Source organism: Panulirus ornatus, chromosome 2 (assembly GCF_036320965.1).
Source record: "Panulirus ornatus isolate Po-2019 chromosome 2, ASM3632096v1, whole genome shotgun sequence".
Classification (NCBI taxonomy): domain Eukaryota; kingdom Metazoa; phylum Arthropoda; class Malacostraca; order Decapoda; family Palinuridae; genus Panulirus; species Panulirus ornatus.
This window is the reverse complement of record NC_092225.1, coordinates 54287656-54312920: the sequence shown is the minus strand read 5'-3', so window position 1 is coordinate 54312920 and position 25265 is coordinate 54287656. Positions and strand designations below refer to the sequence as shown.

The window sequence follows — 25265 nt, the reverse complement described above, 5'->3', positions numbered from 1 at the left end:
ACATGAAATAACAACCCCCTCCCCTCGCATGTGCGTGAGGTAGCACTAGCAAAAGGCAACAAAGGCCACATTTGTTAACACTCAGTCTCTAGCTGTCATGTGTAATGCACCAAAACCACAGCTCCCTTTCCACATCCAGGCCCCACACAACTTTCCATGGTTTACCCCCAGACGCTTCACATACCCTGGTTCAATCCATTGACAGCACATTGACCCCGGTATACCACATCGTTCCAATTCACTCTATTCCTTGCACGCCTTTCACCCTCCTGCATATTCAGGCCCTGATCACTCAAAATCTTTTTCACTCCATCTTTCCACCTCCAATTTGGTCTCCCACTTCTTGTTCCCTCCACCTCTGACACATATATCCTCTTTGTCAATCTTTCCTCACCCATTCTCTCCATGTGACCAAACTATTTCAAAATACCCTCTTCTGCTATCTCAACCACACTCATTTTATTACCACACATCTCTCTTACAGAGGTATAAGTTTGTTGAGTATTCCTGGTAAATTATATGGGAGGGTATTGATTGAGAGGGTGAAGGCATGTACAGAGCATCAGATTGGAGAAGAGCAGTGTGGTTTCAGAAGTGGTAGAGGATGTGTGGATCAGGTGTTTGCTTTGAAGAATGTATGTGAGAAATACTTAGAAAAGCAAATGGATTTGTATGTAGCATTTATGGATCTGGAGAAGGCATATGATAGAGTTGATAGAGATGCTCTGTGGAAGGTATTAAGAATATATGGTGTGGGAGGAAAGTTGTTAGAAGCAGTGAAAAGTTTTTATCGAGGATGTAAGGCATGTGTACGTGTAGGAAGAGAGGAAAGTGATTGGTTCTCAGTGAATGTAGGTTTGCGGCAGGGGTGTGTGATGTCTCCCTGGTTGTTTAATTTGTTTATGGATGGGGTTGTTAGGGAGGTAAATACAAGAGTTTTGGAAAGAGGGGCAAGTATGAAGTCTGTTGGGGATGAGAGAGCTTGGGAAGTGAGTCAGTTGTTGTTCGCTGATGATACAGCGCTGGTGGCTGATTCATGTGAGAAACTGCAGAAGCTGGTGACTGAGTTTGGTAAAGTGTGTGGAAGAAGAAAGTTAAGAGTAAATGTGAATAAGAGCAAGGTTATTAGGTACAGTAGGGGTGAGGGTCAAGTCAATTGGGAGGTGAGTTTGAATGGAGAAAAACTGGAGGAAGTGAAGTGTTTTAGATATCTGGGAGTGGATCTGGCAGCGGATGGAACCATGGAAGCGGAAGTGGATCATAGGGTGGGGGAGGGGGCGAAAATTCTGGGAGCCTTGAAGAATGTGTGGAAGTCGAGAACATTATCTCGGAAAGCAAAAATGGGTATGTTTGAAGGAATAGTGGTTCCAACAATGTTGTATGGTTGCGAGGCGTGGGCTATGGATAGAGTTGTGCGCAGGAGGATGGATGTGCTGGAAATGAGATGTTTGAGGACAGTGTGTGGTGTGAGGTGGTTTGATCGAATGAGTAACGTAAGGGTAAGAGAGATGTGTGGAAATAAAAAGAGCGTGGTTGAGAGAGCAGAAGAGGGTGTTTTGAAGTGGTTTGGGCACATGGAGAGAATGAGTGAGGAAAGATTGACCAAGAGGATATATGTGTCGGAGGTGGAGGAAACGAGGAGAAGAGGGAGACCAAATTGGAGGTGGAAAGATGGAGTGAAAAAGATTTTGTGTGATCGGGGCCTGAACATGTAGGAGGGTGAAAGGAGGGCAAGGAATAGAGTGAATTGGAGCGATGTGGTATACCGGGGTTGACGTGCTGTCAGTGGATTGAATCAAGGCATGTGAAGCGTCTGGGGTAAACCATGGAAAGTTGTGTAGGTATGTATATTTGCGTGTGTGGACGTATGTATATACATGTGTATGGGGGGGGGTTGGGCCATTTCTTTCGTCTGTTTCCTTGCACTACCTCGCAAACGCGGGAGACAGCGACAAAGTATAAAAAAAAAAAAAAAAATAAATAAATCTCTCTTACCCTTTCATTACTTACTTGATCAAACCACCTCACACCACTTATTGTCCTCAAACATCTCATTTCCAGCACATCCACCTTCCTCCGCACAACTCTATCTATAGCCCATGCCTTGCAACCATATAACATTGTTGGAACCACTGTTCCTTTAAGCATACCCATTTTTGCTTTCCAAGATAACATTCTCGACTTCCACGCATTCTTCAACACTCCCAGAACTTATGCCCCCTCCCCCTCCCTATGATTCACTTCCTCTTCCATGGTTCCATTCGCTGCCAAATCCACTCCCAGATATCTAAAACACTTCACCTCCTCCAGTTTTTCTCCATTCAAACTTACCTCCCAATTGACTTGTCCTTCAATCCTACTCTACCTAATAACCTTGCTCTTATTCACATTTACTCTCAGCTTTCTTCTTTCACACACTACCAAACTCAGTCACCAGTTTCTGCAGTTTCTCACCCGAATCAGCCACCAGCGCTGTATCATCAGCGAACAACAACTGACTTTTCCCAAGCTCTTTCATCCACAACAGACTGCGTACTTGCCCCTCTTTCCAAAACTCTTGCATTCACCTCCATAACAACCCCATCCATAAACAAATTAAACAACCAATGAGACATTACCCACTCCTGCCGCAAACCAACATTCACTGAGAACCAATCACTTTCCTCTCTTCCTACACGTGTACATGCCTTACCTCCTTGATAAGAACTTTTCACTGATTATTGTTATTATTATTGTTATTATTATTTTTATTATTATTATTATTATTATTATTATTATTATTATTATTACACAAACCCCGCCAGGTGGTAGAGTTTCCCGCAGTGTATCGAGACAGACTTCCCCAGAACTTTTTAAAGGGGAAGTAAATGTTTATAGTTGTGTTACTGGAGTGATAGTTTTCATACATGGTGTTTTGACAAGAAAATAGTGAAAATTGGAGAAAAATGTAGCTTAGACATTGAAGCTTATTGATACAGTTGTTAAATTGATGAGAACTGCTATTGACGTTTGTGTGGATAAATTGTGCATTTCCTTTTTCCATAGCCAGAGGTTGAACCATTGTGTGACATCCAGTTTTTCGTTCATTTCAAGCTAGAAGTTTCAGTTTTCTAAATTGTTTCTTACATTTTTCATATGTATGTATATGTATGTGTGTGTGTGTGTGTATATGTGCGTTTGTATGTGTATGTGTGTGTATGTATATATGTATATATATATGTATATTATCCTTGGGGATAGGGGTGAAAGAATACTTCCCACGTATTCCTCGCGTGTCGTAGAAAGCGACTAGAGGGGACGGGAGCGGGGGGCCAGAAATCCTCCCCTCCTTGTATTAACTTTCTAAAATGGGAAACAGAAGAAGGAGTCACGCGGGGAGTGCTCATCCTCCTCGAAGGCTCAGAGTGGGGTGCCTAAATGTGTGTGGATGTAACCAACATGTGAAAAAAGGAGAGATAGGTAGTATGTTTGAGGAAAGCAACCTGGATGTTTTGGCTCTGAGTGAAACGAAGCTCAAGGGTAAAGGGGAAGAGTGGTTTGGGAATGTCTGGGGAGTAAAGTCAGGGGTTAGTGAGAGGACAAGAGCAAGGGAAGGAGTAGCAATACTCCTGAAACAGGAGTTGTGGGAGTATGTGATAGAGTATAAGAAAGTAAATTCTCGATTAATATGGGTAAAACTGAAAGTTGATGGAGAGAGGTGGGTGATTATTGGTGCATATGCGCCTGGGCATGAGAAGAAAGATCATGAGAGGCAAGTGTTTTGGGAGCAGCTGAATGAGTGTGTTAGTGGTTTTGATGCACGAGACCGGGTTATAGTGATGGGTGATTTGAATGCAAAGGTGAGTAATGTGGCAGTTGAGGGAATAATTGGTATACATGGGGTGTTCAGTGTTGTAAATGGAAATGGTGAAGAGCTTGTAGATTTATGTGCTGAAAAAGGACTGATGATTGGGAATACCTGGTTTAAAAAGCGAGATATACATAAGTATACTTATGTAAGTAGGAGAGATGGCCAGAGACGTTATTGGATTACGTGTTAATTGACAGGCGTGCGAAAGAGAGACTTTTGGATGTTAATGTGCTGAGAGGTGCAACTGGAGGGATGTCTGATCATTAACTTGTGGAGGCTAAGGTGAAGATTTGTATGGGTTTTCAGAAAAGAAGAGTGAATGTTGGGGTGAAGAGGGTGGTGAGAGTAAGTGAGCTTGGGAAGGAGACCTGTGTGAGGAAGTACCAGGAGAGACTGAGTACAGAATGGAAAAAGGTGAGAACAATGGAAGTAAGGGGAGTGGGGGAGGAATGGGATGTATTTAGGGAATCAGTGATGGATTGCGCAAAAGATGCTTGTGGCATGAGAAGAGTGGGAGGTGGGTTGATTAGAAAGGGTAGTGAGTGGTGGGATGAAGAAGTAAGAGTATTAGTGAAAGAGAAGAGAGAGGCATTTGGACGATTTTTGCAGGGAAAAAATGCAATTGAGTGGGAGATGTATAAAAGAAAGAGACAGGAGGTCAAGAGAAAGGTGCAAGAGGTGAAAAAAAGGGCAAATGAGAGTTGGGGTGAGAGAGTATCATTAAATTTTAGGGAGAATAAAAAGATGTTCTGGAAGGAGGTAAATAAAGTGCGTAATACAAGGGAGCAAATGGGAACTTCAGTGAAGGGCGCAAATGGGGAGGTGATAACAAGTAGTGGTGATGTGAGAAGGAGATAGAGTGAGTATTTTGAAGGTTTGTTGAATGTGTTTGATGATAGAGTGGCAGATATAGGGTGTTTTGGTCGAGGTGGTGTGCAAAGTGAGAGGGTTAGGGAAAATGATTTGGTAAACAGAGAAGAGGTAGTGAAAGCTTTGCGGAAGATGAAAGCCGGCAAGGCAGCAGGTTTGGATGGTATTGCAGTGGAATTTATTAAAAAAGGGGGTGACTGTATTGTTGACTGGTTGGTAAGGTTATTTAATGTATGTATGACTCATGGTGAGGTGCCTGAGGATTGGCGGAATGCCTGCATAGTGCCATTGTACAAAGGCAAAGGGGATAAGAGTGAGTGCTCAAAGCACAGAGGTATAAGTTTGTTGAGTATTCCTGGTAAATTATATGGGAGGGTATTGATTGAGAGGGTGAAGGCATGTACAGAGCATCAGATTGGGGAAGAGCAGTGTGGTTTCAGAAGTGGTAGAGGATGTGTGGATCAGGTGTTTGCTTTGAAGAATGTATGTGAGAAATACTGAGAAAAGCAAATGGATTTGTATGTAGCATTTATGGATCTGGAGAAGGCATATGATAGAGTTGATAGAGATGCTCTGTGGAAGGTATTAAGAATATATGGTGTGGGAGGAAAGTTGTTAGAAGCAGTGAAAAGTTTTTATCGAGGATGTAAGGCATGTGTACGTGTAGGAAGAGAGGAAAGTGATTGGTTCTCAGTGAATGTAGGTTTGCGGCAGGGGTGTGTGATGTCTCCATGGTTGTTTAATTTGTTTATGGATGGGGTTGTTAGGAAGGTAAATGCAAGAGTTTTGGAAAGAGGGGCAAGTATGAAGTCTGTTGGGGATGAGAGAGCTTGGGAAGTGAGTCAGTTGTTGTTCGCTGATGATACAGCGCTGGTGGCTGATTCATGTGAGAAATTGCAGAAGCTGGTGACTAGTTTGGTAAAGTGTGTGGAAGAAGAAAGTTAAAGAGTAAATGTGAATAAGAGCAAGGTTATTAGGTACAGTAGGGTTGAGGGTCAAGTCAATTGGGAGGTGAGTTTGAATGGAGAAAAACTGGAGGAAGTGAAGTGTTTTAGATATCTGGGAGTGGATCTGGCAGCGGATGGAACCATGGAAGCGGAAGTGGATCATAGGGTGGGGGAGGGGGCGAAAATTCTGGGGGCCTAGAAGAATGTGTGGAAGTCGAGAACATTATCTCGGAAAGCAAAAATGGGTATGTTTGAAGGAATAGTGGTTCCAACAATGTTGTATGGTTGCGAGGCGTGGGCTATGGATAGAGTTGTGCGCAGGAGGATGGATGTGCTGGAAATGAGATGTTTGAGGACAATGTGTGGTGTGAGGTGGTTTGATCGAGTGAGTAACGTAAGGGTAAGAGAGATGTGTGGAAATAAAAAGAGCGTGGTTGAGAGAGCAGAAGAGGGTGTTTTGAAGTGGTTTAGGCACATGGAGAGAATGAGTGAGGAAAGATTGACCAAGAGGATATATGTGTCGGAGGTGGAGGGAACGAGGAGAAGAGGGAGACCAAATTGGAGGTGGAAAGATGGAGTGAAAAAGATTTTGTGTGATCGGGGCCTGAACATGCAGGAGGGTGAAAGGAGGGCAAGGAATAGAGTGAATTGGAGCGATGTGGTATACCGGGGTTAACGTGCTGTCAGTGGATTGAATCAAGGCATGTGAAGCGTCTGGGGTAAACCATGGAAAGCTGTGTAGGTATGTATATTTGCGTGTGTGGACGTATGTATATACATGTGTATGGGGGGGGGGTTGGGCCATTTCTTTCGTCTGTTTCCTTGCGCTACCTCGCAAACGCGGGAGATAGCGACAAAGTATAATAAAAAAAAAAAGAAAATATTATTATTATTATTATTATTGTGCATTTTAAAGCCCTGTCATCAGCCCTGGATATGCTCCTTTTCATGTATCAGACCAACTTTAGTCTGTCAAGGTACTAAGGTACCATTATAAGTTGGTGGAATTCCCCATCCTTTCAACATTCGTGATATGCAAACATATTCAGATAAAAGTTTATACCCTCTGGCAGTGTGCTGGGGACCTCAACCCATTTTGAGAAGGCTCCACTTCCATGCATCCTGTATTCCCTTTCACAAAGATAATTTTGGTAATGAAAGAATCACCCCCTTATTCCCACCTGATGACCCAATTATGGGAACTTGTTGAATTTCAGTTCATCGTAAGTTCCTTTCTTATTTCTGTGCTAAACTTTTACGTAGTACTCAGCCTGATACTGCATGATCTCTCTTCCCAGAAGGGGCACCATTAATGATACATTCAAATTTCCATTCAGTTATACATGAACATGAAGTGCAGTATTGGGGTTGTTTGATTTGATTCATCATAGACAAATGATAATATTCAGATTTTCTTATACTACAGTCATTTTTCTTTTCAGGCTACCCGGAGCTGTTGTTTGCCAATCGCAAAGACATTAGCATTATAGAAGTTGGGAAAGAGAGGCACCCTCGACAAGTAATTGTTAAGGTATTTATCTCTCTTAATTTGTTCATTATGAGCTAACTTGCATGCATTAACACTTTGACTGCTCTGTCCATATACATCCATTGTCTTGATAACCTCTCTTTTATAAATATGAATTGAAATTTCCTGCCATGATTCCAAGGTTCAGCTTTGGGTAGGAATATGTTAAGGGAGTATATGGGTACTGAATGACTTCACAGGACATGTAATGCTCAATTGCCCTGCAGGCAATGAGAGGAAGGTATAACATAATTTGTTTAGAAGCTACTTCCATGATTTATTTATACTTAATCCGTCTCCTGCATCAGCGAGGGAGCGCAAGGATAACAGACGAGGAATAGCGCCAACGCACCCATGTACGCATGTATATACTTAATTGCCCTTACACGAGTAAGTAATGAAAGGGTAAGAGAGATGTTTGGTAATAAAAAAGAGTGTGGTTGAGAGAGCAGAAGAGGGTGTGTTGAAATGGTCTGGACACATGGAGAGAATGAGTGAGGAAAGATTAACAGAGAGGATATATGTCAGAGATAGAGGGAAGAAGGAGAAGCGGGAGACCAAATTGGAGGTGTAAGGATGGAGTGAAAAAGATTTTGAGCGATTGGGGTCGGAACATGTAGGAGGGTAAAAGGCATGCAAGGAATAGAGTGAATTGGAATGATGTGGTATACCGGGGTCTACATGCTGCCAATGGATTGAACCAGGACATGTGAAGCCTCTGGGGTAAACCTGGAAAGGTCTGTGGGGCCTGGATGTGGAATGGGAGCTGTGGTTTCGGTGCATTGCACATGACAGCTAGAGACTGAATGTGAATGAATGTGGCCTTTGTTGTCTTTTCCTAGTGCTACTTTGTTGGAGGAAAGGGATGCTATTTCGTGTATGGTGGGTTGGCGATGGGAATGGATGAAGGCAGCAAGTTTGAATATGTATGTACATGTGTATATATGTATGTCTGTGTGTGTATATGTATGTATACATTGGAATGTATATGTACGTATATGTGCGGGTGTGGGTGTTTATGTATATACATGTGTATGTGGGTGGGTTGGGCCATTCCTCGTCTGTATCCTTGTGCTACCTCGCTAACGTGGGAGACGGTGATTAAGTATAACGATAATAGTTTTTCTCGTAAAAAAGTTTTTGATATATTACTTATTATTCTGGTGTTCCTGCTCCTTGAATGCAAGACTTTCAGTCATAGGTAGAAGGGTCAAAGGGTTATAAATAAGTTATGTTCCTGGACCATGTTTGTAAGTTGATCCATTCATGTCAGAAATTCATCAAATGATTGGAAATACATATACTTGACTGTAATAATGTATTAGATATTGTATTCCAAAGCAGTTATAGCTCATAGAAAATCATAATTAGCAACACTAAGTAAAAAAGATGCAGTTTGGCAGTTTGAGTAATTGTTTGTACTTAAGTGTGATTAATTGATTGTATGTCAGGCTAGAAATTAGATAGTTTATTTAGCTCATCTGTAATTGTGGATGTTCATATGTTAGGCTCATAAGTTGGGTACCTTCTGTATCCCCAAACCTCTGAAGTTATCTTCACCTTCTATTTGTGATCCTGAAGGGCTTTTGTATGTAGGTGGTGAAGTACAGTTTATTTTTTCATGGCTTGTTTGTTCATAATTCTTTTTGTTAAATGTCTTTAGGTTAGGTTTTCATCTGCTCATTTGTATATGGTGTCCAAACCACTGAAATTGCATCTGTCTTGAACTTTCTCTTGGTGAGATATTTCTTTATGTAATTTTTATTTTCCCAGTAATATTTTGTGCTGCTTTTTTAGGTAGTACTCCATATTTTACTTTGTCAGTTGCTTTACCAGAATCTAGAAAAATAGTATCCATTCTTTTCCCTCTTATTAGACTTTCAAATTTGTCATTGTAGTGAGTTAGTGGTTGTTTGTGTGCTCCTACCAGGTACAAAACTGAGTGGCCATCATTGAAGAGCTTATCATTAATAAGTTGTTCCAGTATGCCACTCTTTAGTATTCTTTCAAATGCTTTAAGCTGACTGGTATGTATTGGTCTGGCAACATGTAAGGTAATCTGACTGATCTAAATTAGTTTAGCAACATTTTTGGTTCTCTCTTTACATATTGGTTTTATGTATGCTATTTTTTATAGGATGGTGATTGATCATGTTAAGGGGATTAGTAAACCCCTTTTTGATGAAGACCCAGATGAGTTTAAGAAGGGGAGAATATGTAAACCAGATTTTTTGCACTCTGGCATGTAAAAGAGTAAGCTCTTCCTAAAGAAGAAAGTTTGTGGCATTTGTGTATTTAGAAAAGGCATATAAGAAAGTGAACAAGAAAACTTTGGGAAATCCTGACTCTGACAGGTGTGCATGGAAGACATTTGAGTGCAATTTACGATATTATAGTCTTGAATTGCATCCCATTTCTTTGATCTTGTAGGATGTTACGGATGCAGCCTCAGTTGATTACTACTATAATGGTCAGTTGGTCTGCTGGACTGACATTGACAATGAACTCATCAAATGTGTGCAAGTCAACAAGACTGGTGGGGGAACAAAGGATCATAGAGAGGTAAGCCTGTAAGATTAAGTCGATGTTAGGATGTTTAAACTTGCTGCTTGTCTCATTTTATACCTAACAGTCTTGTATACCACATGCCATTGCTTAGTGTTCTTAATGAACAGATCACAATTTGTTGTAAGTGAGGCAGTTTTCAGTATCTTCAAAGTAATAAGCTCAGGACCCTAAAGGACTTCTTGCACCTTTACTGATTCTCATTCTCAAGTCATATATATACATGAAAACAATCTATACTTTCAGGTCGTCCTTTGATGATGATAAAAGAGTAATATTGAAGTTGTGTCATTATAAGTTGAATATCTGGCAACCATGAATCACCTTTACAAAAGGTCTGAGCATTCAAAATTCTCACCATTATGTTCACCGAGTGTTATGGTCTCTGATGCTATACCCGTGACCATTGGAGGGTCAGGTATCAGTCTTCAGGGAGTCTTGTTTCAAACTGTTCAGTTCAAAACATTTAACAAACAATTGGTGAATATTATGGTGTATTACAGAGGTATAAGTTTGTTGAGTATTCCTGGTAAATTATATGGGAGGGTATTGATTGAGAGGGTGAAGGCATGTACAGAGCATCAGATTGGGGAAGAGCAGTGCGGTTTCAGAAGTGGTAGAGGATGTGTGGATCAGGTGTTTGCTTTGAAGAATGTATGTGAGAAATACTTAGAAAAGCAAATGGATTTGTATGTAGCATTTATGGATCTGGAGAAGGCATATGATAGAGTTGATAGAGATGCTCTGTGGAAGGTATTAAGAATATATGGTGTGGGAGGCAAGTTGTTAGAAGCAGTGAAAAGTTTTTATCGAGGATGTAAGGCATGTGTACGTGTAGGAAGAGAGGAAAGTGATTGGTTCTCAGTGAATGTAGGTTTGCGGCAGGGGTGTGTGATGTCTCCATGGTTGTTTAATTTGTTTATGGATGGGGTTGTAAGGGAGGTAAATGCAAGAGTCCTGGAAAGAGGGGCAAGTATGAAGTCTGTTGGGGATGAGAGAGCTTGGGAAGTGAGTCAGTTGTTGTTCGCTGATGATACAGCGCTGGTGGCTGATTCATGTGAGAAACTGCAGAAGCTGGTGACTGAGTGTGGTAAAGTGTGTGGAAGAAGAAAGTTGAGAGTAAATGTGAATAAGAGCAAGGTTATTAGGTACAGTAGGGGTGAGGGTCAAGTCAATTGGGAGGTGAGTTTGAATGGAGAAAAACTGGAGGAAGTGAAGTGTTTTAGATATCTGGGAGTGGATCTGTCAGCGGATGGAACCATGGAAGCGGAAGTGGATCATAGGGTGGGGGAGGGGGCGAAAATTTTGGGAGCCTTGAAAAATGTGTGGAAGTCGAGAACATTATCTCGGAAAGCAAAAATGGGTATGTTTGAGGGAATAGTGGTTCCAACAATGTTGTATGGTTGCGAGGCGTGGGCTATGGATAGAGATGTGCGCAGGAGGATGGATGTGCGGGAAATGAGATGTTTGAGGACAATGTGTGGTGTGAGGTGGTTTGATCGAGTAAGTAACGTAAGGGTAAGAGAGATGTGTGGAAATAAAAAGAGCGTGGTTGAGAGAGCAGAAGAGGGTGTTTTGAAATGGTTTGGGCACATGGAGAGAATGAGTGAGGAGAGATTGACCAAGAGGATATATGTGTCGGAGGTGGAGGGAGACCAAATTGGAGGTGGAAAGATGGAGTGAAAAAGATTTTGTGTGATCGGGGCCTGAACATGCAGGAGGGTGAAAGGAGGGCAAGAAATAGAGTGAATTGGAGTCATGTGGTATACAGGGGTTGACGTGCTGTCAGTGGATTGAAGCAAGGCATGTGAAGCGTCTGGGGTAAACCATGGAAAGCTGTGTAGGTATGTATATTTGCGTGTGTGGACGTGTGTATGTACATGTGTATGGGGGGGGGTTGGGCCATTTCTTTCGTCTGTTTCCTTGCGCTACCTCGCAAACGCGGGAGACAGCGACAAAGTATAAAAAAAAAAAAAAAAAAAAAAATAGCTTTTATACATGGTTCATGCATTGATGATTATCTATATATTTAGTAAGATTTATGAGAAACTTGGTGTGAAGAGATAGAATTCCTCCATAGCTCTTCATTGCTTTTTGTTCAAAAGATTCAAATTGTAATCAGTGAATGATACAGTCAGTTGCATTTGTCATATTTTTCTCCACTTCTTTATAATTGGCTATTACCTAATGGTTCACATAATCAGAAAAATAATGTTGATAATAGGTGCACAGTTATAAATTATACAAGGAACATGAATGCTTGTTATCCCAGGAAGGTTAACATCTCCTTCATTTAAAAACATTCAGTAAATGATTAAGTTCAGTTATATACTTCATGATTTTTTTTTTCATGCTTTGTTGCTGTCTCTCCTTTCCTCAAACATACTACCTATCTTTCCTTTTTTCTCATCTTGGTTACATCCACACACATTTAGACATCCCAATCTAAGCCTTCGAGGAAGATGAGCACTCCACGTTTGACTTCTGTTTCCCCTTTTAGAAAGTTAGAATGCATTTTTATTGATTTTATTATACTTTGTCACTGTCTCCCGCGTTAGCGAGGTAGTGCAAGGAAACAGACGAAAGAATGGTCCAACCCACCCACATACATATGTATATACATAAACACCCACACAAGCACATATACATACCTATATATTTCAACGTACACGTACATATAAGTACACAGACATATACATATATACACATGTACATATACATGCTACCTTCATCCATTCCTGCCACTACCCTGCCACACATGAAATGGCACCCCCCTCCCCCGCGTGCATGCGAAATAGCGCTAGGAAAAGACAACAAATGCCACATTCATTCACACTCAGTCTCTAGCTGTCATGTGTAATGCCCCAAAACCACAGCTCCCTTTCCACATCCAGGCCCCACAAAACTTCCCATGGTTTACCTCAGACGCTTCACATGCCCTGGTTCAATCCATTGACAGCATGTCGACCCCGGTATACCACATTGTTCCAATTCACTCTGTTCCTTGCATGCCTTTCACCCCCGTGTATGTTCAGGCCCCAATCGCTCAAAATCTTTTTCACTCCTTCCTTCCACTTCCAATTTGGTCTCCCACTTCTCCTCGTTCCCTCCAACTCCGACCAAACCATTTCAATACACCCTCCTCTGCTCTCTCAACCACACTCCTTTTATTACCACACATCTCTCTTACCCTCTCATTACTTACTCGATCAAACCAACTCATACTGTCCTCAAACATCTCATTTCCAACACATCCACCCTCCTCCGCACAACCCTATTTATAGCTCATGCCTCACGACCATATAACATTGTTGGAACCACTTTTCCTTCAAACATACCCATTTTTGCTCTCCAAGATGATGTTCTCGCCTTCCACACATTCTTCAACACTCCTAGGACCTTCACCCCCTCCCCCACCCTGTGACTCACTTCCACTTCCATGGTTCCATCCGCTGCTACATCCACTCCCAGATGTCCAAAACACTTCACTTCCTCCAGTTTCTCTCCATTCAAACTTACCTCCCAATTACCTTGTCCCTCAAGCTTACTGAACCTAATAACCTTGCTCTTATTCGTATTTACTCTCAGCTTTCTTCTTTCACACTCTTTATGAAACTCAGTCACCAATTTTTTCAGTTTCTCACCCGAATTGGCCAGCATCGCTCTTATCAGCTAACAGCAACTGACTCACTTCCCAAGCCCTCTCATCTACAACAGACTGCATACTTACCCCTCTCTCCAAATCTCTTGCATTCACCTCCCTAACTACCCTATCTATAAACAAATTAAACAACCATGGAGACATCACGCATACCTGCCACAAACAGAGATTCACTGGGAACCAATCACTTTCCTATCTTCCTACTTTTACACATGCCTTACATCCTCGATAATAACTTTTCACTGCTCTTAGCAACTTACCTCCCACACCTTATACTCTTAATACCTTCCACAGAGCATCTCTATCAACTCTGTTATATGCTTTCTCAAGATCCATAAGTGCTACATACAAATCCATCTGTTTTTCTAAGTATTTCTCACATGCATTCTTCAAAGCAAACACCTGATCCACACATCCTCTACCACTTCTAAAACCACACTGCTCTCCTCCAATCTGATACTCTGTACATTCCTTGACCCTCTGAATCAATACCCTCCCATATGGTTTCCCAGGAATACTCAACAAACTTATACCTCTGTAATTTGAACACTCACTCTTATCCCCTTTGCCTTTGTACAGTGGCACTATGCATGCATTCCACCAAGCCTCAGGCACCTCACCATGAACCATATGTACATTGAATATGCTCACCAACCAGTCAACAACACAGTCTCCCCCTTTTTTAAGAAATTCCTCAGCAGTACCATCCGAACCCGCCGTCTTGCTGGCTTCATTTTCCGCAAAGCTTTCAATACCTCTTTTCTGTTTACCAAACCATTCTTCCTGACCCTCTCACTTCACACACCACCTCCACCAAAACACCCTATATCTGCCACTTTATTATCAAACACATTCAATAAACCTTCAAAATACTCACTCCATCTCCTTCTCACATCACCATTACTTGTTATTACCTCCCCATTAGCCCCCTTCCAAAAAATCTTTTTATTTATTTTTATTTATTTATTTTGCTTTGTCGCTGTCTCCCGCTTTAGCGAGGTAGCGCAAGGAAACAAACGAAAGAATGGCCCAACCCACCCACATACACATGTATTGTACACGTCCACACACGCAAATATACATAATTTAATGATACTCTCTCACTCCAACTCTCATTTGCCCTCTTTTTCACCTCTTGCATCTTTCTCTTGAACTCCTCCCTCTTTCTTTTATACATCTCCCATGCATTTGCACTATTTCCCTGTAAAAATAGTCCAAATGCCTCTCTCTTCTCTTTCACCAACAATCTTACTTCTTCATCCCACCTCTCACTACTCTTTCTAATCTACCCACCTCTCACCTTTCTCATGCCACACGCATCTTTTACACAAGCCATCACTGCTTCCCTAAAGACATCCCATTCCTCCCCCACTCCCCCTGTGTCCTTTGCTCTCACATTTTACATTCTGCATTCAATATCTCCTGGAACTTCCTCACAAAATTCTCCTTTCCAAGCTCACTTACTCTCTCCACTCTCTTCACCTCAACATTCTCTCTTCTTTACCGAGAACCTCTACAAATCTTCACCTTCGCCTCCACAAGATAATAATCAGACATCCCTCCAGTTGCACCTCTCATCACACTATCATTCAAGAGTCTCTCTTTCATGCACCTATCAATTAACATGTAATCCAATAACACTCTCTGGCCATCTCTCCTACTTGCATACATCTTTATTTATTTATTTATTATACTTTGTTGCTGTCTCCCACGTTAGTGAGGTAGTGTAAGGAAACAGACGAAAGAATGGCCCAACCCACCCACATACACATGTATATACCTACACGTCCACACACGCACATATACATACCTATACATCTCAACGTACACATATATACGCACACAGACGTATACATATATGCACATGTACATTATCATGCTGTCTGCCCTAAATCATTCCCGTCGCCACCCCGCCACACATGAAATGACAACCCCCTTCCCTTGCATGTGCACGAGGTAGCTCTAGGAAAAGACAACAAAGGCCACATTCATTCACACTCAGTCTCTAGCTAAAACCACAGCTCCCTTTCCACATCCAGGACCCACAAAACTTTCCATGGTTTACCCCAGACGCTTCACATGCTCTGGTTCAATCCATTGCCAGCACGTCGACCCCGGTATACCACATCAATCCATTTCACTCTATTCCTTGCACGCCTTTCACCCTCCTGCATGTTCAGGCCCCGATCACTCAAACTCTTTTTCACTCCATCTTTCCACCTCTAATTTGGTCTCCCACTTCTCCTCGTTCCCTCCACCTCTGACACATATATCCTCTTGGTCAATCTTTCCTCACGCATTCTCTCCATGTGACCAAACCATTTCAAAACACCCTCTTCTGCCCTCTCAACCACAATCTTTTTATTACCACACACCTCTCTTACCCTTTCATTACTTACTTGATCAAACCACCTCACACCACATACTGTCCTCAAACATCTCATTTCCAGCACATCCACCCTTGTCCACACAACTTTATCTATAGCCCATGCCTCGCGACCATATAACATTGTTGGAACCACTATTCCTTCAAACATACCCATTTTTGCTTTCCAAGATAACGCTCTCGACTTCCATACATTTTTCAACGCTCCTAGAACTGTTGCCCCCTCCCCCACCCTATGATTCACTTCTGCTTCCATGGTTCCATCCACTGCCAAATCCACTCCCAGATATTTAAAAGACTTCTTTTCCTCCAGTTTTTCTCCATTCAAACTTATCTCTCAATTGACTTGTCCCTCAACCCTACTGTACCAAATAACCTTGCTGTTATTCACATTTGCTCTTAACTTTCTTCTTTCACAAACTCAATCACCAAGTATTCCCAGTCACCAGTCCTTTTTCAGCACACAATCTACAAGCTCTTCACCATTTCCATTTACAACACTGAACACCCCATGTACACCAATTATTCCCTCAACTGCCACATTACTCACCTTTGCATTCAAATCACCCATCACTATAACCCAGTCTCTTGCATCAAAGCTGCTAACACACTCACTCAGCTGCTTCCAAAACATTTGCCTCTCATGACCTTTCTTCATATGACCAGGTGCATTGGCACCAATAATCTTCCATCTCTCTCCATCCACTTTCAGTTTTAGCCTTATCAATCTAGAGTTTACTTTCTTACACTCTATCTTATAATTCCACCACTCCTGTTTTGGGAGTAGTGCTACTCCATCCTTTGCTCTTGTCCTCTCACCACCCTTTGACTTTACTCCCAAGACACTCCCAAACCACTCTTCCCCTTTATTCTTGCGCTTCGTTTCACTCAGAGCCAAAACATCCAGGTTCCTTTCCTCAAACATACTACCTATCTCTCCTTTTTTCTCATCTTGGTTACATCCACACACATTCAGACACCCCAATCTAAGCCTTCGAGGAGGATGGGCATTCCCCACATGATTCCTTCTTCTGTTTCCCCTTTTAGAGAGTTAAAATACAAGGAGGGGATGGTGTCTAAAAAAAGAAAAGAAAAAAGGAACGATCCTGTCCCCTTTGGTCGCCTTCTATGACATGCAGGGAATGCGTGGGAAGTATTCTTTCTCCCCCTATCCCAAGGGATAGGGGAATGCAAAATAGGTACCAAAAAAGTTTGCACAGTAGTGATATAAATGTTATTCATATAATGGAAATGATGTACCAGATGACATTCAAAATGTTATCCATGCCATGAAAATGATATACATCTTACGCAGAAAATGGTCAGTCTGGTATCCACCTGTTTGTCTTTTCTACATGCCTTAGGGACTCTGGGAAAGGCTGGGTAAAGTTTTGTGATATATTCTCACTAGATATGTAGACAGTTATTAGTTCATGCATTATGTAAAGAACTACAGAAGAAATTTACAGTTTACTTTATTATTCACTGAAAAATTATGTTTTTAACTGAAGTACAATCACTTGCCTAGCCTCACATACCTGAATTGTAAACATTCTATTGTACCACCCACATTTCCGTTATTATTCTTATATAACTGCAGAAGCTGGTGACTGAGTTTGGTAAAGTGTGTGAAAGAAGAAATCTAAGAGTAAATGTGAATAAGAGCAAGGTTATTAGGTACAGTAGGGTTGAGGGTCAAGTCAATTGGGAGGTAAGTTTGAATGGAGAAAAACTGGAGGAAGTAAAGTGTTTTAGATATCTGGGAGTGGATCTGGCAGCGGATGGAACCATGGAAGCGGAAGTGGATCATAGGGTGGGGGAGGGGGCGAAAATCCTGGGAGCCTTGAAGAATGTGTGGAAGTCGAGAACATTATCTCGGAAAGCAAAAATGGGTATGTTTGAAGGAATAGTGGTTCCAACAATGTTGTATGGTTGCGAGGCGTAGGCTATGGATAGAGTTGTGCGCAGGAGGATGGATGTGCTGGAAATGAGATGTTTGAGGACAATGTGTGGTGTGAGGTGGCTTGATCGAGTAAGTAACGTAAGGGTAAGAGAGATGTGTGGAAATAAAAAGAGCGTGGTTGAGAGAGCAGAAGAAGGTGTTTTGAAATGGTTTGGGCACATGGAGAGAATGAGTGAGGAAAGATTGACCAAGAGGATATATGTGTCAGAGGTGGAGGGAACGAGAAGTGGGAGACCAAATTGGAGGTGGAAAGATGGAGTGAAAAAGATTTTGTGTGATTGGGGCCTGAACATGCAGGAGGGTGAAAGGCGGGCAAGGAATAAAGTGCATTGGATCGATGTGGTATACCGGGGTTGACGTGCTGTCAGTGGATTGAATCAGGGCATGTGAAGCGTCTGGGGTAAACCATGGAAAGCTGTGTAGGTATGTATATTTGCGTGTGTGGACGTATGTATATACATGTGTATGGGGGTGGGTTGGGCCATTTCTTTCGTCTATTTACTTGCGCTACCTTGCAAACGCGGGAAACAGCGACAAAGCATAAAAAAAAATAAATAACTTATTTTTAGTGCACAAGTAAATCGTGGACCTACCAAAGAGAAGTGTGTAGAAAAACATAATGAGAAAACAATTTGCTATAACATATACCAGGTGAGAAGTCCTGTATGCTCAAAGATTGATGTGGCCATTTCCAGAAACCTTTAGTTGGAAAGTGATATCTGTCAACTTGCTTTCATTTTTATTAGGTAGAATGCAGTTTTGCAAAATATTAATAGAAGTCAGTTAACAATTGCTTTTAGTTGACAGAGCTGAAGAGGGTGTGCTGAAATGGTTTGAACTTGTGTAGAGAATGAGTAAGGAAGGGTTTACAAAGAGTATATATGTCTCAAAAGGAGATAGAATAAAGAAGGATGTAGTGGACAATATTTTGAGTGATTGGGGCCTGAGTATCTAGGAGGTGAAAAGCTTGCACAGGATAAGGCAAACAGGGGTCAACTTGCTGCCAATGGACTGAGCTAGGGCATGTGAAGAGTTTGAGGTAAACCATGGAAAGGTTTGTTGGGTGTGGTTGTAGATAGGGAGCTGTTGCTTCGATGCATTACACATGACAGTTAGAGAATGGATTCAAGTAGATGTGGCCTTTCTTTGTTCCTGGCACTACCTTGCTGATGTGGGAATCGGCGATCAATTATGAGGAAAATCCTAAGACTGTTGTTACTTAGAACATTGTAAGAACAAATCACTAAGTTGAAGTTTGATTATATTTTTAAGCTGAATGATGGGATATACCAGATTACCTGTTAGGAACATTTGGAAACAATTTATTTTTATTTATTTATTATACTTTGTCGCTGTCTCCCGCGTTTGCGAGGTAGCGCAAGGAAACAGACGAAAGAAATGGCCCAACCCCCCCCCCATACACATGTATATACATACGTCCACACACGCAAATATACATACCTACACAGCTTTCCATGGCTTACCCCAGACGCTTCACATGCCTTGATTCAATCCACTGACAGCACGTCAACCCCGGTATACCACCTCGCTCCAATTCACTCTATTCCTTGCCCTCCTTTCACCCTCCTGCATGTTCAGGCCCCGATCACACAAAATCTTTTTCACTCCATCTTTCCACCTCCAATTTGGTCTCCCTCTTCTCCTTGTTCCCTCCACCTCCGACACATATATCCTCTTGGTCAATCTTTCCTCACTCATCCTCTCCATGTGCCCAAACCACTTCAAAACACCCTCTTCTGCTCTCTCAACCACGCTCTTTTTATTTCCACACATCTCTCTCACCCTTACATTACTCACTCGATCAAACCAGCTCACACCACACATTGTCCTCAAACATCTCATTTCCAGCACATCCATCCTCCTGCGCACAACTCTATCCATAGCCCACGCCTCGCAACCATACAACATTGTTGGAACCACTATTCCTTCAAACATACCCATTTTTGCTTTCCGAGATAATGTTCTCGACTTCCACACATTCTTCAAGGCCCCCAGAATTTTCGCCCCCTCCCCCACCCTATGTTCCGCTTCCATGGTTCCATCCGCTGCCAGATCCACTCCCATTTATCTAAAACACTTCACTTCCTCCAGTTTTTCTCCATTCAAACTCACCTCCCAATTGACTTGACCCTCAACCCTACTGTACCTAATAACCTTGCTCTTATTCACATTTACTCTTAACTTTCTTCTTCCACACACTTTACCAAACTCAGTCACCAGCTTCTGCAGTTTCTCACATGAATCAGCCACCAGTGCTGTATCATCAGCGAACAACAACTGACTCACTTCCCAAGCTCTCTCATCCCCAACAGACTTCATACTTGCCCCTCTTTCCAAAACTCTTACATTTACCTCCCTAACAACCCCATCCATAAACAAATTAAACAACCATGGAGACATCACACACCCCTGCCACAAACCTACATTCACTGAGAACCAATCACTTTCCTCTCTTCCTACACGTACACATGCCTTACATCCTCGATAAAAACTTTTCACTGCTTCTAACAACTTTCCTCCCACACCATATATTCTTAATACCTTCCACAGAGCATCTCTATCAACTCTATCATATGCCTTCTCCAGATCCATAAATGCTACATACAAATCCATTTGCTTTTCTAAGTATTTCTCACAGACATTCTTCAAAGCAAACACCTGATCCACACATCCTCTACCACTTCTGAAACCACACTGCTCTTCCCCAATCTGATGCTCTGTACATGCCTTCACCCTCTCAATCAATACCCTCCCATATAATTTACCAGGAATACTCAACAAACTTATACCTCTGTGCTTTGAGCACTCACTCTTATCCCCTTTGCCTTTGTACAATGGCACTATGCACGCATTCCGCCAATCCTCAGGCACCTCACCATGAGTCATACATACATTAAATAACCTTACCAACCAGTCAACAATACAGTCACCCCCTTTTTTAATAAATTCCACTGCAATACCATCCAAACCTGCTGCCTTGCCGGCTTTCATCTTCCGCAAAGCTTTCACTACCTCTTCTCTGTTTACCAAATCATTTTCCCTAACCCTCTCACTTTGCACACCACCTCGACCAAAACACCCTATATCTGCCACTCTATCATCAAACACATTCAACAAACCTTCAAAATACTCACTCCATCTCCTTCTCACATCACCACTACTTGTTATCACCTCCCCATTTGCGCCCTTCACTGAAGTTCCCATTTGCTCCCTTGTATTACGCACTTTATTTACCTCCTTCCAGAACATCTTTTTATTCTCCCTAAAATTTAATGATACTCTCTCACCCCAACTCTCATTTGCCCTTTTTTTCACCTCTTGCACCTTTCTCTTGACCTCCTGTCTCTTTCTTTTATACATCTCCCACTCAATTGCATTTTTTCCCTGCAAAAATCGTCCAAATGCCTCTCTCTTCTCTTTCACTAATACTCTTACTTCTTCATCCCACCACTCACTACCCTTTCTAATCAACCCACCTCCCACTCTTCTCATGCCACAAGCATCTTTTGCACAATCCATCACTGATTCCCTAAATACATCCCATTCCTCCCCCACTTAAAATCACATCTAAATGTATAGGTATACAATAATTGTGTTAAACTAGAAAGAAAAACATACAAAGGTTACAATTTACCATGTCATTCACATAGATGTACATTTTTAACTTTGTAATGACCTATATATCACCTTGAACTGGAAATGTTCTAAATTGTACACTGCTGTACCATCCTTATTTCTGTTGTAATTTATTGATGTTGTAGTCCATTTCATTTATTTTTATTGTATGAATTAGTAAAGAGCCTTCTAGATTGTATGAATGCCATTGTTTTTGTATGTCAGTACTTGTATTCAGGAGGTGTGTGAAATGGATGGTACAGTAGTGTTGACAAGTTCTATTTGGCATACTGTGGGTCTGTGTTGGCATTAAATGGCACTCAAGCCAGTTATAGTAAAACATCTGGTATCCAAAGTGCCTTGGGAGTCAGCTGTTTTGGATAGAAATTTTTTTTCATCATTGAACACACAAATACGGAAATTGTAATAAGTACATTCATCCCTTGCTTTATGTGGCTATGTTCTGCAAAATCCTCGTACAAAGTGCAGTTGTTTTTAGTGAACCAAATAACATACAGAGAAATGAGATGCAAGCAGTAGCTTTGTGGTCAGCACTGACAGATTCTCCTGTTTCCTTCGTGGTATGTAGCTTCTGATGTAGAATAAACTTTTCTTGAAATGTCAGGCTCAACTTTTCTGTCTTCTTTACATAGATGCTTATAAATCTTAAGAGCTTTTGACCTGAGCTGAAGGTTACTAAGGCTGCTTTTCCTCTTTGTCTCGTGTGTATAAGGAGAGCATTTTCTCCATCTCTATAATTGGATTTCTAATCAGTGTGGTTACCCTGGCAGACAGTGGAGTAGATTGGACCACAGTTCTCCAAATCTTCTCTTCATTCTTCTTTATGTTTTAGTTTGTGGATTCACCCAGGTTGTAAACATGCCCAATCACTGATGCTCCCTCAACAAGATCTGCACATCGTAAGCTCTCAAGCTTTATTGCTAATGTCAGAGAAGTTATCTTCCATTTAACTGCTAGATCTTGGGTAGAAGATGTTGCTGGATGTTTGGATACCATATTAAAAACTCAAATACAGCAAGTTGCTTGAAAAATTCATTGTAAATTATACCCAAATTTTGTAAATAGCACAGATCCGCACACGTCAGTGATAACTGTGAGACTTTCCCTGTCTGTATGGGCCATGAAGGATCTTTGAATGCTTTATAGCTCTAGTTTTGCCTGCCTTGAAAAGTGATGTTTGAAAACAGCAGTGTTTCAATGGTTAGAATACTAGTGCCATGAAGAGCATCATCATTGGTTTCTCCTCCCATCTTGAAGGTCTGCAAGAACCATCCTACTATCCTGTGGAAGGGCCAGGTGTTGTCATGTTTTGACCATTGAAGTTCAGGTTCATCAGATATTTGACATTAAGGTCTTTCATAATGCTCAGTTGTGCAGTAACAGTGCCTGTATCCATGCGTTATCATGTACAGTTCTTAATTTCTTCATTTTCCACATAGTGGAGGAGTTTGAACATATCTACATTGAAAAGTATTAATGTGAGTTAGCAGTAGAAAACCCTTGAAATGGTTCTTCTACTTTAGTAACCTTTTATTTTAGAACTTTGGAGGCATATATGTAAATTTTTAAAAGATTTTAAACTAATATTTATTGTGTTGTAGGTGACAGTAATATCAAGGGGCATTATGTCACCTGATGGCCTTGCAGTTGATTGGCTTGGTGAGAAGCTCTACTGGACTGACTCAGATACCAAGAAGATTGAGGTTGCGGAACTTTATAAAAAACATCGACGAGTTCTCTTCTGGCAAGACCTTGATCAACCTAGAGCCATTGCTCTAGTCCCTTCTGAAGGGTGAGTACAAAATTCTGCTGATAACTAGAAATATGTATTTATATTTATTTTGCTTTGTTGCTGTCTCCCGCGTTTGCGAGGTAACGCAAGGAAACACACGAAAGAATGGCCCAACTCACCCACATACACATGTATATACATACACGTCCATACATGCACATATACATACCTATACATCTCAACATATACATACATATATATATATATATATATATATATTTTTTTTTTTTTTTTTTTTTACCTCGTCGCTGTCTCCCGCGTTTGCGAGGTAGCGCAAGGAAACAGACGAAAGAAATGGCCCAACCCCCCCCATACACATGTACATACATACGTCCACACACGCAAATATACATACCTACACAGCTTTCCATGGTTTACCCCGGACGCTTCACATGCCTTGATTCAATCCACTGACAGCACGTCAACCCCTGTATACCACATCGCTCCAATTCACTCTATTCCTTGCCCTCCTTTCACCCTCCTGCATGTTCAGGCCCCGATCACACAAAATCCTTTTCACTCCATCTTTCCACCTCCAATTTGGTCTCCCTCTTCTCCTCGTTCCCTCCACCTCCGACACATATATCCTCTTGGTCAATCTTTCCTCACTCATTCTCTCCATGTGCCCAAACCACTTCAAAACACCCTCTTCTGCTCTCTCAACCACGCTCTTTTTATTTCCACACATCTCTCTTACCCTTACGTTACTTACTCGATCAAACCACCTCACACCACACATTGTCCTCAAACATCTCATTTCCAGCACATCCATCCTCCTGCGCACAACTCTATCCATAGCCCACGCCTCGCAACCATACAACATTGTTGGAACCACTATTCCTTCAAACATACCCATTTTTGCTTTCCGGGATAATGTTCTCGACTTCCACACATTTTTCAAGGCTCCCAAAATTTTTGCCCCCTCCCCCACCCTATGATCCACTTCCGCTTCCATGGTTCCATCCGCTGACAGATCCACTCCCAGATATCTAAAACACTTTACTTCCTCCAGTTTTTCTCCATTCAAACTCACCTCCCAATTGACTTGACCCTCAACCCTACTGTACCTAATAACCTTGCTCTTATTCACATTTACTCTTAACTTTCTTCTTCCACACACTTTACCAAACTCCGTCACCAGCTTCTGCAGTTTCTCACATGAATCCGCCATATATATATATTTATATATATATATTTTTTTTTTTTTTTTTTTTTTTTTGCTGTCTCCCGTGTTTGCGAGGTAGCGCAAGGAAACAGACGAAAGAAATGGCCCAACCCACCCCCATACACATGTATATACATATGTCCACACATGCAAATATACATACCTACACAGCTCTCCATGGTTTTCCCCAGACGCTTCACATGCCTTGATTCAATCCACTGACAGCACGTCAACCCCGGTATACCACATCGCTCCAGTTCACTCTATTCCTTGCCCTCCTTTCACCCTCCTGCATGTTCAGGCCCCGATCACACAAAATCTTTTTCACTCCATCTTTCCACCTCCAATTTGGTCTCCCTCTTCTCCTCATTCCCTCCACCTCCGACACATATATCCTCTTGGTCAATCTCTCCTCACTCATTCTCTCCATGTGACCAAACCATTTTAAAACACCCTCTTCTGCTCTCTCAACCACGCTCTTTTTATTTCCACACATCTCTCTTACCCTTACGTTACTTACTCGATCAAACCACCTCACACCACACATTGTCCTCAAACATCTCATTTCCAGCACATCCATCCTCCTGCGCACAACTCTATCCATAGTTCACGCCTCGCAACCATACGACATTGTTGGAACCACTATTCCTTCAAACATACCCATTTTTGCTTTCCGAGATAATGTTCTCGACTTCCACACATTCTTCAAGGCTTCCAGAATTTTCGCCCCCTCCCCCACCCTATGATCCACTTCCGCTTCCATGTTTCCATCCGCTGCCAGATCCACTCCCAGATATCTAAAACACTTCACTTCCTCCAGTTTTTCTCCATTCAAACTCACCTCCCAATTGACTTGACCCTCAACCGTAGCTACTGTACCT

General features: G+C 41.8%; 1 protein-coding gene across 1 annotated transcript in view; it reads left to right on the top strand.

The window, feature by feature from the left end:
- The window catches only part of arr (low-density lipoprotein receptor-related protein 6), a 258989-nt gene that overhangs the window by 3281 nt on the left and 230443 nt on the right, over positions 1–25265 (top strand). Inside the window, exons 2-4 of the mRNA XM_071668200.1 lie at positions 7110–7198; positions 9626–9757; positions 23029–23219. Coding sequence (XP_071524301.1) covers positions 7110–7198; positions 9626–9757; positions 23029–23219 — 412 coding nt within the window. The remainder of the gene's footprint in view (positions 1–7109; positions 7199–9625; positions 9758–23028; positions 23220–25265) is intronic.